Here is a 17,662-nt window from a genome sequence, read left to right on the forward strand (position 1 = left end):
CACAAAAACGTGAGCGCACACAAACATACAAATGGACGCACAGGTGCGCACAAACGCGCACACACAAGCACATACACGCGCACAAACGTGCACGCGCACAGACGCACGCACGGAAAAAAAGAATCAAGCACACACGTGCACACACGCACACAAATACGCACAAATACGTGCACACGTACGCACACACACCCACACATGCCCATGCACAAAAAAACGCGTACACCTGCACACAAGCAAGAAAAAAACACGCGCAAACGCACGTACACACGCGCACACAAACACGCACAAAAGCGCACAAACACGCCTACACATGCCCGCGCATAAAAAAAGCGCACACCTGCATGCAAGCAAAAAAAACAGGCCCAAACGCACGCGCACACATGCACACGAACACCCAAAAAACGCGCGAACATACACAAACACCCACACAAATACACGTGCACAAACACAAACATCGGGTTGTCGAATACTCGGCTATCCGGACTCGAAGCTGACCGGTATCCAGTATCCGACCAAACTACTATCCGTTTCATCACTAATTTCACACTGACAACTAGCGCCGGTAAAAAATTACTCCTGCAGGCATACTACACAACCCTCACTGCACCGTTTTCATTAGTTTCAGTGAATAAGTTTCGAATGCAACAAGGAAACATTCATTTCTATACAAACTGCCAGAATACATGGATGCTTCAAATTAATTTCCAAGTGACGATTTCTAACGTTGCTTTTGTTTGCAGAATGAAAGGAATCAACGTGAAATGAAAGGAATATGTACGAAAGAGACGAGATATTTTTCTTATTGTGCGTGAAAAGAGAATAGATATATTTTTAGCCTGCATGGTTCTGGTTCTGTTCTGAGAAGCCATAGACACATTATTGAGTGACGATGTGCTAATTGAAGTGAAATTGTCAGGCCCTGGTAATGCCTACTCCCCCATTCCGTAAAAATAAGCTCAATGCCGTCAACGCGGATATAAAGTGAAACGAAAACTTCATTTCTGATGCAAAAAGTGCTACACCATTAATGGACGGATTCAAGACGGGTCTATGGTACTAGGTGAGGCCGTTTTGTCACTAAATTGGTTAGGGGAGCGGTATATGAAAACAGTACGGAAGAAAGCAGAAGGGGAATTATTTCATTGAAGCGTGAAAGAGACTGACTGATCAGGAGCGAGCTTCGGCACTAGCGTATTGTGTTTTGTTTACAAACAAAACACAATAGACTTCCAAGATGGCTGAAGAGTGGTTATAGCAAGTTGGCCCACCTTAGGATATACTTCTACGCGCCTTGGGACGGATTATTGTCTGTACACCGTGAACTCAAACCAACGAACTTATACAGTTATTAGGTGTATGCTATAAAGGTCCTCGCGTTATTATCAGTAAATAGCATGCAGTTTGGGCACAACATTGCACGCTATTTTATATGTGTGAGTTATTTCAGTCTACAATACAAAACAATATAGTTCACCTGTAATAACAGTTCGGCTGAAAAGTTTATAAGGTAACACAGTAAAACAATTTTTTTTTGCAAAATTCAATTTTATTATTCTACATACAGCGATACAACGATTATAACGATCTTCCAACTTTTCGATACCATTTTTATAGTACATAGTAGTACTCTCGGTGGAATGAGATAGTCCAGTCGCAGAGGGGGAAAGCGAATAAGGCCTTGTTCTCACTGCAGCGGGGCGTCAGCGTGACTTGGGCGGGGCGTGTGATGCTTACGATTAATCGTGTGTGTTCTTACCGATGTGTTCACACCAGACTGACGTGTCGTGAGCGTGGTTTTGGCGTGTGGCTGGCGTGCAAACGAAAACACTTCACGCCGGCGATATTTGTACTTCTCCGCTTCTCTCTTGCATATGTTTGTTTGTAGTAGTGACATAATTTTAATGTTTCGCGTTTTTTTAGTTTTAACGTTTTTCACCGTCCGATTTTTGTCTCCGTTCGTCCAACGATTTGGAATATTTAAAAATAAACCAATTTTCATTCTTTCATTCAAAAATACACATTGACAATTTGTATAAACCACGCCGCTGGCACGGTGCAATGTGAGTGAATTAAAATGTCGTTGCGAGAAGTGAACACGCCCCGCTCACGCCACGTTGACGCCCCGCTGCAGTGAGAACATGGCCTAAACATCCGATTGACTGTTTAGTCGTTTTGGCGGAGAAACTGCGTGAAGAAGCCAAGTCATTTCCAACTGAATACGGATATAGTCAGTCAGATAATCAGCTGACTATCCTCAGTTGAATATGACTATGGCGGGCTTGCAGGGATTTTAGCAACCAGGTTTTGACGTAGGATTACGTCTTTCGGGAACATATTGGGGTACAAATTGAAAAACGAAAATCGATCGCGTCGTGAAAAATGTCCAATTTCAAACACTTATTACTCATTCGTTTCTTGATAGATTGGTGAGATTTTTGCATTTCGACACTCCATAACAATTTTGACGTAGAACTACGTCTTTCATTAAGGGTGCCAAATCAGAAAACAGGTCACGTTTTTATGAAATAAAGTTAACGTTAATAACTATTTTTGCCGCGAACGGATTTTGACGATTTACACACAAACTAATTTTTTAAATATGCTATACATTAGAATCCCCTGGTTTGTAAATGGTTTAAATTCATTAAAACTTTAAGTGTTTCCATTTTCCCATACATTTGTTCTGTCCATTTGTGTGCATTCCCGAACAGAGATGTCAATAACGAGCAACTTATCGACGACTAACGGAGGGGAAATCGTAGGATTGCAAGTCTCCGTGAACGAAGGAAAAGTAGAAGAATGAAGGGGAATACTTGCCTAGAGTATAAACAGTGGATCTCGCTGAGGAAAACTTTCATTCGGCATCGGACTGTTGAGTAATCCAGTTCACTTTGCTTTCGCTGCGCTTCGATCTAAGATTGGACCCCACCAGTGGTAATCGAACTTGGATATCGTCGTTTGGTTTTTCTGTTAGTTTTTCGCGTTATTCGTATTGTGTTTTTCTTTCCGCGTCATAAATTGGACGCTTCGTGTAGTGTGTGATGAGCACGAAGAAGAAGAAGGCAGGCTCGAGCCCTGCAAAAAATGAACGCATTGCCAGGGGCAATAAAATTTCGAGGCAAGCGTCATCTAATGATGCACGCGATGTTGGTGCAGTGAATAGCGCTCGCATTGAACCGAGCCTTCGCGAGTGTGACACCGCATCGAACAACAGCGAAATAGGTGATTTCGGCGCGTTGGTCGAAAATGTAAACACCGTTACCCAGGTAGCAACCAAAATCAAGCTCCTCCCGCTGGTGGTGAAGGCGGCCGCTCTTGACAAACTCATCAGCGAATTCGCATCCATGGGCAGAGTACAAGCTGTGTGGCATAATTCAGTCTTTTTCCAAGCAGTTAACATTGTTCGTTCTCCGTCATCATAAGGGCTTCGTTGGTGCATTTGAGAATGCATCAATGCATTAAACTGACGTTATGGCGAAGCAGGCGTTGAGGTTGTGTGCCAAAAAATATTTAGAGAATACCAAGCATCTTGAATGTCTTATTGGAATGTTATAAGTTATTTAGGTTAGCGTACCAGTCGCAAAACTGCCTTCAACTAGGATTGCATTTGCGCTAATATTTATAATGAATGAAGCATTGCTACTGTTTTCGAGGTTATTAACAAAAATTTTGTATGTGATTAGGTTTCGCATGCCAGTAGCAAAACTTCCTCCACTAAGGGTGACAGCTGCGCTTCTCTCGAGAATGAAAAAGTAATGCAACTTTCAACAACAACACAACAGTTGTTTCTAAAATTTCATAGCATTATATAATAATATCCGAAGGTATAAATAAGCGACTTATATAAAATAACAGCGTTGTTCTACGTCAACAATGCGGTCGTATCTTGGACACAACCTCCTATAATTTTTTTCACATTGAATAAAATAGTATATATCATGTAACTAACTATCGAACAATTGTAAAATCTCAACCCCTATCCAAACATAGATACCCAGTCCTGATTGGTCGAAATTGACGTTCGTTCACCGGCAAGCTGCATGGACAACAACAAGTGGAGAGCAGCAGCAGTGGAAGCGGCTTCTCTTAAGGCGAGCATCGAAGCTGAGCGGTCAAAATGTGAGCTGTACCTCACATCGAGCTTCTATGGCAGCATAAGCAGCGGCAAACAGTAGCAACGGTTGCTGAAACCGGTCTACTACTTGTGGCAGCAGCAAGCATCCCGAGCGAAGCGTTTCAGACACGCTCTCTCCGTCAGAAGTACGAGAACGTGTTCTTGGTATCGTGAAAGTGCAGCATCGAATCTGAGTGGCCAACTATTGAACTGTGTCTCACATCGAACTTAAGTGGCAGTAGCAGCAGCAGCGGCGGTAAACATCGAGGCCAAACATCAACAATCGAGCTGTGTCTCGCATGCGTCTCCACTACTAGTGGCAACAGCAAACATCATGAGTAGAGAGTTTCAGGCATGCTCTCTTACTCTGCTGCTGCTGCTGCTGCTGCTTAGTCAGATCTCTCATTCTTGTTCGACGCTCAGATTGACAAACATCTGTGCTGTCACTATGCTTCAAGTGTGGTCAATAACCCTCTTCACATCAACCAACACGACTACATGTGGCAAGAGAGGTATAGGAGGCAGAGGAGTGAAGCGCATTGCGAGGTTCTGCATGACAACATGCAAGGTATCAAACACGCTACCCGTCGTTTAGCTTGTCGTGGTGGTGTCAACGAAACCCCCGCAAACCGACGCACAAAAGCCGAAGATGCCAAAGCCAAGGAAAGCAGCAGCGGCTTTAGAGAAAACTACCGCTGCTAAAAAGTAAACAACTGCTACATCCGACTAAAACATGAACAGAGAAATCATCCAGGACTATCTATTCAGGACTATCGATATTGCTTTGAACGAAAGAGTTTAATTTATTGTTTTCCACTTATCATGAAAATGATATAAAACTATGATCAAAAATACTGTTAAGTTTTGCTTTTTCTTTGACTAGGTGCAACTATAAGGCAAGGCGCAAATTGAGACGCATATAGCGCGAGTAACTTGGCTCGATATAGCGCCTGTTTTTGTGGCTAATGAAAACAGATAGAAGGGCGCAAATTGACCAGATGACGCGAGATGGTGGAGCGCTCGTGAGACACGACTCGCGCGACGCTGTGGCTGAACCACAGTTTCTCGTGCTGGTCACGCCGGTTGTGGTAGTTGTGTTGGTGAACAATCAAATAGCGCCGTTTGTTTGACACTGTATGGCTGTACTAGTCGGGTGATTGTGTTAATAAATAAATATATCGCGCAACTCTGTGTTAATCAGTCATTGTATGCGAGTGGCATGTTATTTACACCAAACTGCGACTCAATATGCGCTCCACCACGTTACGTTTGTGGCACGTATGAGTCGTGTTGGTAGCCTCGCGTTCGCTTACGAGCGCTATACGCTTCTCAATTTGCGCCTAGCCTAAGGCCAGGCGCAAGTTGAGACGCGTATAGCGCGAGTAACTTGCCGCGTAATAGCGCCTGTTTTTGTGGCTAATGAAAACAGACAGAACGGCGCAAATTGGCCAGATGACGCGAGATTGTGGAGCGCTCGTGAGTGTCAACTCGCGTGACGCTGTGGCTGAACCACAGTTTCTCGTGCTGGTCGTACCGGTCGGGTGATTGTGTTAGTAAATAAATATATCGCGCAAAACTGTATGAATCAGACATTGTATGCGAGTGGCACGTTATTTACACCAAACTGCGACTGAATATGCGCTCCACCAAGCTACGTTTGTGGCACGTATGAGTCGTGTTGGTGGTCTCGTGTTCGTTTACGAGCGCTATACGCTTCTCAATTTGCGCCTTGCCTAACAGCTAGAAATGTCTAAAATTTTCGGGCAATTGATCATGGAACATTCGTTGGGGCATTTTATAATAACCGATTCATTCGATTAATTGTCTTTAAGTATTCGATTAATTGAGCGAATATTTGTTGGAAAAGCATCGATAATGGAAAGAGTTATGATATCATTCTTTTACAAGTTATATTGAAACAAAAATCGAAGTGCACAATAAATATTTTGAATAAATTCGTATTTCATTTTGTTGAATATTTTAACAATTCATGATTCATGCGAGCGATGGAAAATCAACAAATTACGAAAAAAAAACAACATTACTCTTATTGGAAAACGTACTATTTTTCTGCTTGTCAAATGTTCCTGGAGTAGCATATTTGTTTAGAAAATATATATGTGGCGCTTATGACTTTTTTTTGGCTTATTAATCGCCCCCATTTACTCGATGTGTTCATATTTCGATTTTGTACCATTCGAAACAAGATTACTCGATTATAATTGCAGATATTAGAGTTAATCGATCGAGTAATCGAGATCTTTAATCACGGCGAGGATTCCAAATGTTTTAAAACTTCTGCAGATGATTTTCCCACAACTGTAGCATATATTATTTGTTTCATATATTTTGTGGCACCGGAGTGCCACAAAAATGTCGCATATTTCGCAACATACGTTGTCATTCTCTATGTCATCAAACCTAATGCGGGTGTACGTACTGTAAGTACATTAAGTAGCTACATACAAAATTGACAACCGTGTAGAATTGATTTGTTTATAAAATCTCGAATATTATCTAAACTAAAACCCCGGGTTCTGTTTGACCGACTCGTGAAAGTAATCTTTGTTCTCATACAACCTTTGCTGTGGCGGCTTCGCTTTTTCGCGCCCAATAATATTTGTATCGCGAGCGAGTAGGAGGTGCGTAGTTCACACATACCAAATGATATAAAACGAGGGAGCACTCGTAGATATCATTCAACTTAAATATGTAGAACCCTAGGTTGATCACTTGAAATGTAGTATTATATTATAATGTAAACCAAATTAAGAAATAAAAAGAATTTAAGTGAAAAAAATTCTAGGGGTTGTATCCGAGACATGACCGCTCAATGCGTAGGACAACGCAATCTTTTTTTAAAAAAAAATGTTGGTTTATAATTTCGGATATTATCTGCGAATACGTCGAAAGTTCATAAATAACTCATTAGTAAAAAGTTCCGGAGACCCTGAAAAAAATGTAATGGCTTGCGTAGTTTTGAAGAATCATTTCGAGAATCAAAGATTCTTCCTTGCCTTTGCGAGAACAATACACTAATTGGCGAAATGGAACGATGGTTTTGTATTATAGAGACTTTAAACTTTTTCAGTTCATTCGTCTTGAAGAAAGGCCATTGGAAAACTTTACTCTACTTCAGCACTACACCTCCACCCTCATTGCCTTGAGAAAGGCACTCGATCCCTCGCCGTCCAGCTCGTCCAGCAACGATGTTGTCCAGTCGGTGTCCACGCAACGAATGGCGATATGTTGATTCTTTGTTTTTGAGAGGCTTTAAACTTTGCAGTTCATTCGCCTCTAAGTTGGCGATATGTCGCAATTTGTTTCTTTATATCAATGCACGCATTGCACTAACTATTTAACGAGAGGCATTTTCCATATATCGCCATTCAAAAAACATCAAACACGCGTCTAACAGATGGACACAGTTGCAGCGATAAATTTCAAGTGAAACACAAAACGAGTAGAATAAGCAATCTTTGCTGTTTCGGGCACAGAAAGATTCTAAAAAATTTCTTTTCGCTCTCCCCCCTTCATTATTTCTATTCTTCTTCTTCTTCTTTCCATTTATTTACGGAGACTTTGAATCCAACGATTCATTCGTCTCCGACTGTTTCTATTCTAGCGGCTGCATAAGTTGCTCGTTATTGACAGCTCTGTTTGGGAAAGCACACAGACAGGACAGAACGAATGTATGTAGAAATGGGAATGCTTCCAACTTTCATCAATTTTAACCATATACAGACTATGGGATTGTGATGTCTAGCATATCAAACAAATCTTAGAAAGTTTCCGATTCGATTGGTACGCAAATATTTAAAATCCGTTCGCAGCAAAAATAGTTATTAACGTTAACTTTATTTCATAAAAACGTGACCTGTTTTCAGATTTGGCTACTTAATGTAAGACGTAGTCCTACGCCAAAAAAAAGTAGATATCATTCATTCTTACAACGGACGTGGAACGGACAACAAGTAGCAGCAGCAGTAGTGGAAGCAGCTTATATCAAGGCGAGCATCGAAGCTGAGTGGTCAATAGACGAGCTGTGCCTCACATTGAGTTTCTATGGCAGTATAAACAGCGACAAACTACTACTACTACTCTACTACTAGTGGCAGCAGCAAAGTATTACGAGCGGAGCGTTTCGGGCACGCTCTCTACGTCAGAAGTGCAAGAACGCGCTTTTCGACATCGTGAAGGTGCAGCAGTGAAATTCAATACGAGCATCGAATCTGAGCGGCCAACAATTGAGTTGTGTCTCACATCGAACTTGAGTGGCAGTAGCAGCAGCAACGGCGGTAAACATCGAGGCCTAACAATAACAATCAAGCTGTGTCTCGCATCGGTCCACTACTAGTGGCAACAGCAAACATCATGAGGAGAGAGTTTCAGGCATGCTTTCTCGCTGCTGCTGCTGCTCAGTCGGATTTCTCATTCTTATTCGACGCTTAGATCGGTGAACATCTATGTTTTTAGTGTTTCAAGTGTGGTCACATCAAATCAACATCAACCAACACGACTTCATGCGGCAAGGAAGGCAAAGAAGGATCGAACATTATCGTTCTACATGACAACATCCAGTGTATCAAACTCGCTATCCGTCGCTTTGCTCGCTGTGGTGGTGTCAACGAAAACTCTAGAAAGCCGAAGACGTCAAAGCAGAAATAAGCAGCAGCGGCTCAGATAAAAGCTACCGCTGCCAATAAACCAACAGAAGTGAATTGTTGTTTTTGTTGTTTCATAAAGTTTTATGCGAGTACATATGTCGCAATAAATGTTTACGCAATATGAGTGCCGATCCCGTAAACGTGCATCGGAGCTGAAACAACTGTCTTTCACTGATACCGGAAGCTCGATTGTAACACTGGTGAAGTGAACAGAAAGTACCCAACAACCAAACCAAACGGCCCTTTTCAGGGCCAGCAGATCATTATCAAAGAGTTTAACAATATATTTTTTGAAACATTTCCAAAATCAGCATGCGACAGACAGCCTAACGTAATCCTACGTCAACTATGCGGTCGTGTCGGACACAACCTCCTGTGACTTTTTAGTCCTATTCTGTATTCGGAAGGATTTTCATTCCTTTCGAAACCGTCATTTCGATCGAGTTATAATTTCGCATTTCCTATTTCAAACGGTTTGCCAATTTGATGTTCGAAGAGAAACTGATCAAACGAAATGCAAACACAACTCGAACGGAATACAGAATGGAATTTTATCAAGTCGTTCGAAATATTTCGAATCGATCGAAATACAGAATAGCGGAGTTTGTTTCAGCGTCCTGTTGGGGTGTTTGTTAGCATGATACCACCGCAAGCCTTCTCGCAATTTTTTCCCGCCTTTTGCGTTTCGTCGTCGATATCTTTCGAATGTGTCCTTCCATTTCGATGAAGATTTCACTACTGAATAAACAAACCTTCCGGATCAAAACGCTGTCAATAATTTCTCGATGTGTCTACTAGAGGCGCTGCAGTGAATAAAAATAAATATACAAAAATACTAAAAAAAACTTCATTTTTATCTTAAACACACTTTATCCGACGATCATTGACGATCGGATGAAGAGAACACTACAGCAATAACTACGAAGTTTGCAACGACCAACTAACCAGCAACCAGATTTGTCACGTGTGGTTCAATAAGTATATAGGATACATATATTTTTTTTATCATAATATGAGGTATATACAATATGAAACAATAAAGATTTGACGCTCAAGGAACGAAATCTTCGTCTTCGTAATCATCAACATCTGAACAAGAATCGATATTTTCTTTATCATCTTCTCTATTTATTTGAGTGGTGTTTTCTTCCTCTCGCTCGCTTTCTTTTGCCTTCAGCGCGTTCATCCGCTTCTGCTCGGCTATTTGTTGTTCCACAACCGCGCTGTTTGAGCGATGATGAAACACGAAAGAGATACAGTTGGTTACATCCCACGATCTGGACAGTATATCGTCCGGTATTCCTTTATTGTTGGAACAGTGGTACCAATGGGTCAGATTCGAAGTGCAATCGCTATCATCCGGAGGGAGCTTAATCTGGACGTTGTTCACACATCGTTTACATTTGAAACTGTATTGAAAGGGGGATAAATGTTAGAGGTGATGTTGAAAATACGATGTGTCGTGTACTCACATTGAATGGGTATCAGAAATTGTGGACTCATCAATCCGGAACAAATCTTTCAGATCGTCTTTAGTGAAATGTCGCTCGCCATCTTCATCATTGTCGACTACAGTATTTGATAAAGCCTTTTTGTGTGTTTGCCGCTGAAAGATCTTTTCTTCGATTGTACCAGTCTGAAATATTGTTTTAGAAGAAATTCTTTTTTTTTCTAATATCCACGAATTTGAATACTTACCGCCAACATGCGATAGATGAAGCATGGTTTCTTTTGGCCATCGCGCCAAACTCGTGCCATCGCTTGTTCATCGTTCGCAGGATTCCAGTCGGGATCGAACATCACCAAACGATTGGCTCCTACAAGATTCAGGCCACAGCCTCCCGCTTTGGAACTGAGCATAAAAATAAACTCTTTCGAATCAGGTTTATTGAATTCATCCACAACTTTTCCTCTCTTTTTAATGGTCATCGATCCATCCAAACGGACGTAAGCGTAGCTTCGCTTCCGACAAAGTTTCTCGAACAGATCCAATGTTTGCGTGTAATTCGATACCAGGACAATCTTGTCGTCAGTGTTCATTTTGATGTTGGCCAACATACAATCCAACAGCATCAACTTTCCTCCGAACTCGGGCCGCACCTCTTTCGCACTATAATTAGCAGGGAGAATTTTGTATGCGTTTTCGAATCCTTCGGCTCGTTCCTGGATCTTATCGTAAACCAAATCTGGATGATTGCAAAGCTTCTTCAGCGATGTGATATTGGACAGAGCGGTTAAGCTTGCCTTCACTTCCGACTTCTCCAACAAACTTCGCCGAATTGAATCCGATTGAAGGAAACATTTGTACAGTTCGTTTTGAATATCGGTTATTTTCACGCAAATCACCATTTCGAACTTAACGGGAAGATATTTGGTCAGTAGCGAACTTGTTCTTCGAATCATACACTGATTCACCAAAGCGGTTAGTTCTTGGAGCCGCTCGGCGGCCTTTGCGCGCTCTGAGTCCGTGGAATCAGCATTTTGGCCTCGTAGAATTGGAGCTTCGAATTGACGTCGGAATTCCTAGTTCAAAAAAAGATTGAGTGTTGTATACATTCGTAAATATTAGGTGTACCGGTAAGTTTTTTCGGTTCCACAATAGATGGCGTAACTTGATTATTATTCCAGTGAATCAAATTTCCAGACACTCGTTGGGAAGCTACTGTCATTGCGCGCCTTTTTCAGTATATGTCTAAAAGTTGAAGCGTAAACACTTCGAATATGTCGAATTTCGTACCAACGAGAGTGTTTTTGCGGGGATTGTTACTTCATTACTTCAATATGAAGAAAAAAGCTGCGGAAAGTCATCGCATTTTGGTAGAAGTTTACGGTGACCATGCTCCAACTGAGCGAACTTGTCAGATGTGGTTTGCACGGTTTAAAAGTGTTAATTTTGACTTGGAAGACGAAGAACGTTCCGGACCGCCAAAAAAGTTCGAAGATGAAGAATTGGAGGCTTTACTCGATGAAGATCCGTCACAAACGCAAGAGTTGGGTGGGTTATATCTATGATATCACCGCAAGGTTGACGTTGGGCTACCTTAGCTTAGCAATCTCTTGTTTCTATTGATCAAATTTTTGATTGAATGAAACAATTTGCGAATTCAATTGAATCCAATATATTTGCTTAGTGAGTAAAAAGATTGTATAATGCCATATAAGGTCGATTCATGCATTTTGATAGATTATGTTCTTCGTTACAAGTTAATTTTATGACAGTCCTTCTACGTTTGGTACAATACCTAGGACAAAATATGTGAACGGGAGAATTGTCAAACGATGATTTCATTTTACATTTCCCTCTGAAGTTTGTGAACTTTAGGCACTCAGTTTCGATTTTGACATGTACATCGAACGCATACTGTTTAATTAATAGGCGTTATCGCATCGAATGGTTATCAACATTTTGCATAATCATCAAATGGTTTGCGCAGAAATTCAGTGAGCAGAAGATGTTGTAGCTTCGGATCTCTTATAAAATTTCACTAGGTTCGGATAACCGTCTATTCACTTTGGAATTCAAATCGACAATAATGATTTATTGTGCTCAAGATTACGGAAACTCCTATGCGAGAAGTTATTCAAAAGCTTTATAATAGAATTATTTCAAATAAATAAGCTTTGCATATGTATGGTACGGTACTAGATTTTTCGATGGGTTCGGACCAAAACATAGTTTGATCTATCAGAAGATATGAAGACATATCCTTAAATACAATCTTGAATAACCGAGCCAAAGCGTTGTGTTCGTACCCGCTTGTGTAATCCGTGTTAGGAAAACACTTTTCGGAGTGCACAAAAAACATACGGGTGCAGAAGTACCCCCGGCTTGCATGAATCAACAACTTCAACTTCTACTTTTTATACTATAGAGGCTTCAAATATAAGCTCATTCGCCTCTAGTGTCTGCACGATTTTCCCGGGTTCCTAAGTTTAGGAGACCGTGTTAAGGAAACATATTCTAGTCTGCACAAAGGCAAGCGAGTACGAAAGTACTTGCAGTTTGCATTTATTTGCAAAGACGATTTCCCCAGACACCTTCGATTTAAAGTCTGTGTTAGGGGAACACATTTCAGTCGGAACAAAAATACCCCCGACTTACATGAATTTGCAATGCCAATTTCCCCAGATACCTTGGTTCAGAAGTCTGTGTTGGGGAAACACATTTCACCGGAACAAAAATGCCCCCGACTTACATGTATTTGCAATACCAATTTCCCCACGCTTCTTGGATTTAAAGTCTGTGTTAGGAAAACACATTTCAGTCGGAACAAAAATACCCCCGACTAGAAACGTCGGTTAATCGTTCGATTAATTCAAATAATCGAATATCTGCAATTTTAATCGAGTAATTTTGTATCGAATAATGAAAAATCAAAATATGAATACTTCGAATAATTATCAAAGTGATCGCGATTAATGAAAAAGGGAACCATTTTTTTCAAAAAATACAGTGCAAAGTTTGTTTAACCGTCATAGTGTTTTGTCGAAATTCATTGAATATGCTAAACGATTTACGGTTGGAGCATAACAATGATTCCCTGGTGGTGAAGGAGACTGAAAAGAAGAATTCAGGGTCTGCAGGAGTAAAATGCGGACTTGAAGAGGGTGGTCTTAGCTCCCGTACTAAAATAGTAGTATTCAAATTTAGAGTGCCAAGGAAAATATACCATACTAGTGGTCAATGATTCTAAAAATATGCTTCTTTTGAACTAGTAGTTATAGGGACCAAGCAGAAATATTGAAACAAATCTGTTATTTCAACAACATTCGAAGAACAGGTAGTTTCAAACAGAAAAAAATGTATGTTGGTGCAATAAAAATATTGTGCATCATTTTCATGATGTGCTTTTTTTTCATTCGTCCTAAAAAATCCTGAAATGGTAAATTTATCAATATATTGAAATACCATTTAATTCAAAAACCATTATTTTGCACCATGTTTATTTTGAAATTATATTTTATGTAGCTTTTAAAATTATGACATCATAGTTTTTTTTATAATAAATTTCTGTTCGTTTTGATTACAAGAAATAAACATTCACTCGATTAATCGAATACTGAAAGACAATTATTCGGATGAATCGAATACAGTAGAACCACGATTAGCCGCGAAATAGTCTGACTAGGTCATCGCGAATAACGAAAATCGCGGATAACGCGATATGCGACTAAAAATGAGGTGTAAACGCGAAATAAAGATATTTCGGCATGCAAACTATGTTTTATCAATGCAGAAATCATTAAACTTCCCATCTGTAATGTCGTGTGCACCAGTAATCAGATAATATGAAGCTATGACCAAAACAAAAAAGCAAGCGCCATCGTCTCACTGACAAATTTTAGGAAGCTCTATAGAATTACTATGGAACTCGCTTTCGCAGATAATCGGGGTTCCACTGTATTTAAAAATAACCCCACGATTAATCGACAATCGAATAAACGAAAAATTTGGACATCTCTACCCTCGACCTGCCTGAATTTGCAATTCCAAGTTCCCCAGACACCTTGATTCAGACGTCTGTGTAGGGGAAACCGTAAATCGGGCCAATCAAAACGAGGCAGTTAGGGCGTTTAGATAACGCTTAACATTTTACAGTTATTCAATTGTTTATCTAATGAAAATTAACGTTTCATTAATTGCATAATTAATGAAGCGTAGAAATATTCCCTATCAATTGATGCAAACATCTTTCCGATCTATTAAGAAATGTTCGAGTTATAAGCATTGGGAATCTTTAATGTTCTGTGTTTAGGTTTTCATTTTACCTCCCACATACTCCGGTTAGACGTAGTCCCACGTCAAAAGAACTTGCAGATATAAGTGCGATTCACATACATCCACGTCACATTCACGTTTCGTCCCGTCACGTTGCGTCTATTATTCTTCCAAGCAGTTCTTATGCAAACATTCACATACACCGGCAACGACAACTTCGACTTGCCGTTGCTGGTGTATGTGAATGCATCAATAGGAATTGGATGGGAGAATAATTGACGCAACGTGACGTGACGGAACGCGGACGTGACGTGGATGTTGTATGTGAATCGCGCTATACTCGGAGTAGCTCTGCATGATGAATGATCCGAAAGATAGGATATTGGGTGCCGTATAAATTGAAGCCATGAGACGTCGAACACCGTTTTTTCACGTGCGAACAACTACTCCAACTGCATAAAATGTTTTTTTTTGCATCGAATCGTTTCTGGCGATGAGATGTGGATCCATTACGACAATCCTAAACGTCGGACAACGTATTGATACCCCGGTCATGCATCAACATCGACGGCCGTGCGGAATACTCACGGCCAGAAGGTTATGCTGTCTATTTAGTGGGACCAGCTGGGTGTGGTGTACTATGAGCTGCCAAAACCGAATGAAACCATTACAGGGGACCTCTACCGACGGCAATTGGTGCGTTTGAACCATGCACTGAAGGAAAAACGGCCACAATATGAGCAAAGACACGATAAAATTATTTTGCAGCACGACAATGCTCGACCGCATATCGCGAAACCGGTCATAACATACTTGGGAACGCTGAAATGGGAGGTCCTATCCCAGCCGCCGTATTCTCCAGACATTGCTCCGTCCGATTACTACCTTCTTCGATCGAAGAACATGGCCTGGTTGACCAGCATTTCTCGAATTTTGATGAAGTCAAAAATTGGATCGATTCGTGGTTAGCCGACAAACCGGCCGATTATTTCCGCGAAGGGATCCGTGAATTGCCAGAAAGATGGGAAAAAGTTGTGACTAGCGATGGGCAATACTTTGAATAAATTTGTAACCATTTTTGCAGAAAGAAGCATTAATTTTTGAAAAAACGAAGAAATTTACCGGTACTCCTATTAATAAATTGATTTTTACTCACATTTGTGCTTCCCAGCATACCGGGATTAACAAAATTCAGAAGACTGTAATATTCCGTGAGATCGTTTTGGATTGGTGTCCCGGAGAGCAGAACTCTTCGGTTGGTTTTCAGTCCCATTAATGCCTGATATGTTAGATTCTCGCAGTTTTTTAAACGATGTCCTTCGTCACATAATACCGCTCCGACCTCAGAGTTATTAAGTATCTGCGAGTACAATCGGAATGTTTCGTAGCTTATAATCAGTACCGGAGTCCCGTGTCGTAAACTCTGATTTGCCATGTACTGCTCCAGATCTGCCGTTGTTTTCTCTTTGGACCCTCCGTCGATCGCTAAACAATTTATCCGGCAACCAAGCCATTTTCCAAACTCTTTGTACCAATTTTTCACCAATGAGCTTGGACACACAATGATCGCTTTGCCAATTGTTGGCTTACATTCAGGGCCCTGTCTCAATAAGGTCCACAAAAGTGTAATGCATTGAAGCGTTTTCCCAAGTCTGTAACCAAAAGATCTCGGCTAAAACAATGGCAATATGGATAGCTGGTTCACCCCTACTCACCCCATCTCATCTGCCATGATACAACCTTGAAAATCACCTTTCTGTCCAGTAACACATTCGTACATGAATTTCACCCCTTCGCGCTGATGGGGTCTCAATATATTTCCCAGCAATGGATCCACAACAACGTGGACCTGAATTTTGTTCTGATCTACTTTCAGCTTGTCATGCTCGGACAGTTCAATTGGAACGAACAAAACGAGTGCGTTGCAAGCAAAAGGATCGTGAAGTGCCCTCCTAGGGGGCGCTCGCTTCATACCCAAGCATCTTGTCGTATGTTCCGGGACGTAGTTCGCGATTGGTACTTTGAAGGGTCTTGCGAGAATCTTGAAAATCATCTGCTCATGCTCAGATGCGGATAATTTAACAGGGGGAGATTCGTTATCTACATTCTTCTTGGATAGTTCCCGACATTCTCTCGTTCGTTTGTGGGAATTCAAAAACGGAGTTTTGAAGCTGTCGTGGAGGACTGAATTTGACGAATTCTGACTGGGAGCTAGGCTTTTTCTCTGCAATGAGCGTTCAATGAAGCTGTTATTTTTTAAAAAAGATATTTAATTACCATCTTCGAAAGAGAGATATGGCACGTTTATAAAAACAAATGATTCGATAACGTGAATCAAGACGGGTCTATGGTACTAGGTGAGGCCGTTTCGTCACTAAGTTGGTTAGGGGAGCGGTATATGAAAACAGTACGGAAGAAAGCAGAAGGGGAATTATTTCCTTGAAGCGTGAAAGAGACAGACTGATCAGGAGCGAGCTTCGGCACTAGCGTATTGTGTTTTGTTTACAAACAAAACACAGTAGATTTCCAAGATGGCTGAAGAGTGGTTTTAGCAAGTTGGCCCACCTTAGGATATACTTCTACGCGCCTTGAACGTGAATATGAGTAGCAGTAGTTTCCAAATCTTTGTTTTGAAAACATTTCTTTGGAATGGAGTACGTTCACAGATACCAAAATACAATTTCACCGCCACTCGTTCTCGTTACACACTAAATGTAATTGAGTTTCAGTGAAATTTAATTTATATTTGATTGAAAGTTTACAATTATATTTGGCTTCAGAAATTCAAAATATAAATATAAAAAATGGATTCGATAAAAGTTTCGCTCGTTAGTTCTTAAACGGTTGATGCGATTTCTACAAATCTCATCATATTTCGTCACATGAATATATCCCTAGTCTAAACCCACCATTAGATTATCCCACGGACGCTCATGGACACACTATATTGGATAGCCAAGCAATGAACCGTGCTCGTCTGCTGCGGGAGGATGCGAAGACATTATTTCAATAATGAGGAATCTGGGTACTTCGAGGCACAAAAACGAGCCCCGCCGAGTCCTAATTCTATCGCTATGCTGTCGAATTTGGTCAAGGACAACTTCATGAACGTTTTACCGACGATTGTGTTCGGTGGTTCCGTTTTCACTGACCCTGCGCTTC

At 40.9% G+C, this 17,662-nt stretch overlaps 1 protein-coding gene across 1 annotated transcript; it reads right to left on the bottom strand.

Moving 5' to 3' along the window:
- Window positions 1-9,758: 9,758 nt before the first annotated feature.
- LOC129779195 (DNA repair and recombination protein RAD54-like) lies at window positions 9,759-17,051 on the bottom strand. Its single transcript, XM_055786505.1, has 6 exons — window positions 16,778-17,051; window positions 16,216-16,724; window positions 15,657-16,152; window positions 10,480-11,304; window positions 10,254-10,417; window positions 9,759-10,190 (listed from the first exon to the last, which is right to left on the bottom strand). The coding sequence occupies exons 1-6, from the start codon at window positions 16,778-16,780 to the stop codon at window positions 9,833-9,835; spliced, it is 2,355 nt and encodes a 784-aa protein (XP_055642480.1). The 5' UTR covers window positions 16,781-17,051; the 3' UTR covers window positions 9,759-9,832.
- Between the last annotated feature and the right edge of the window lie 611 nt (window positions 17,052-17,662).

The sequence above is a fragment of the Toxorhynchites rutilus genome, chromosome 3, assembly GCF_029784135.1.
Source record: "Toxorhynchites rutilus septentrionalis strain SRP chromosome 3, ASM2978413v1, whole genome shotgun sequence".
Taxonomy (NCBI): domain Eukaryota; kingdom Metazoa; phylum Arthropoda; class Insecta; order Diptera; family Culicidae; genus Toxorhynchites; species Toxorhynchites rutilus.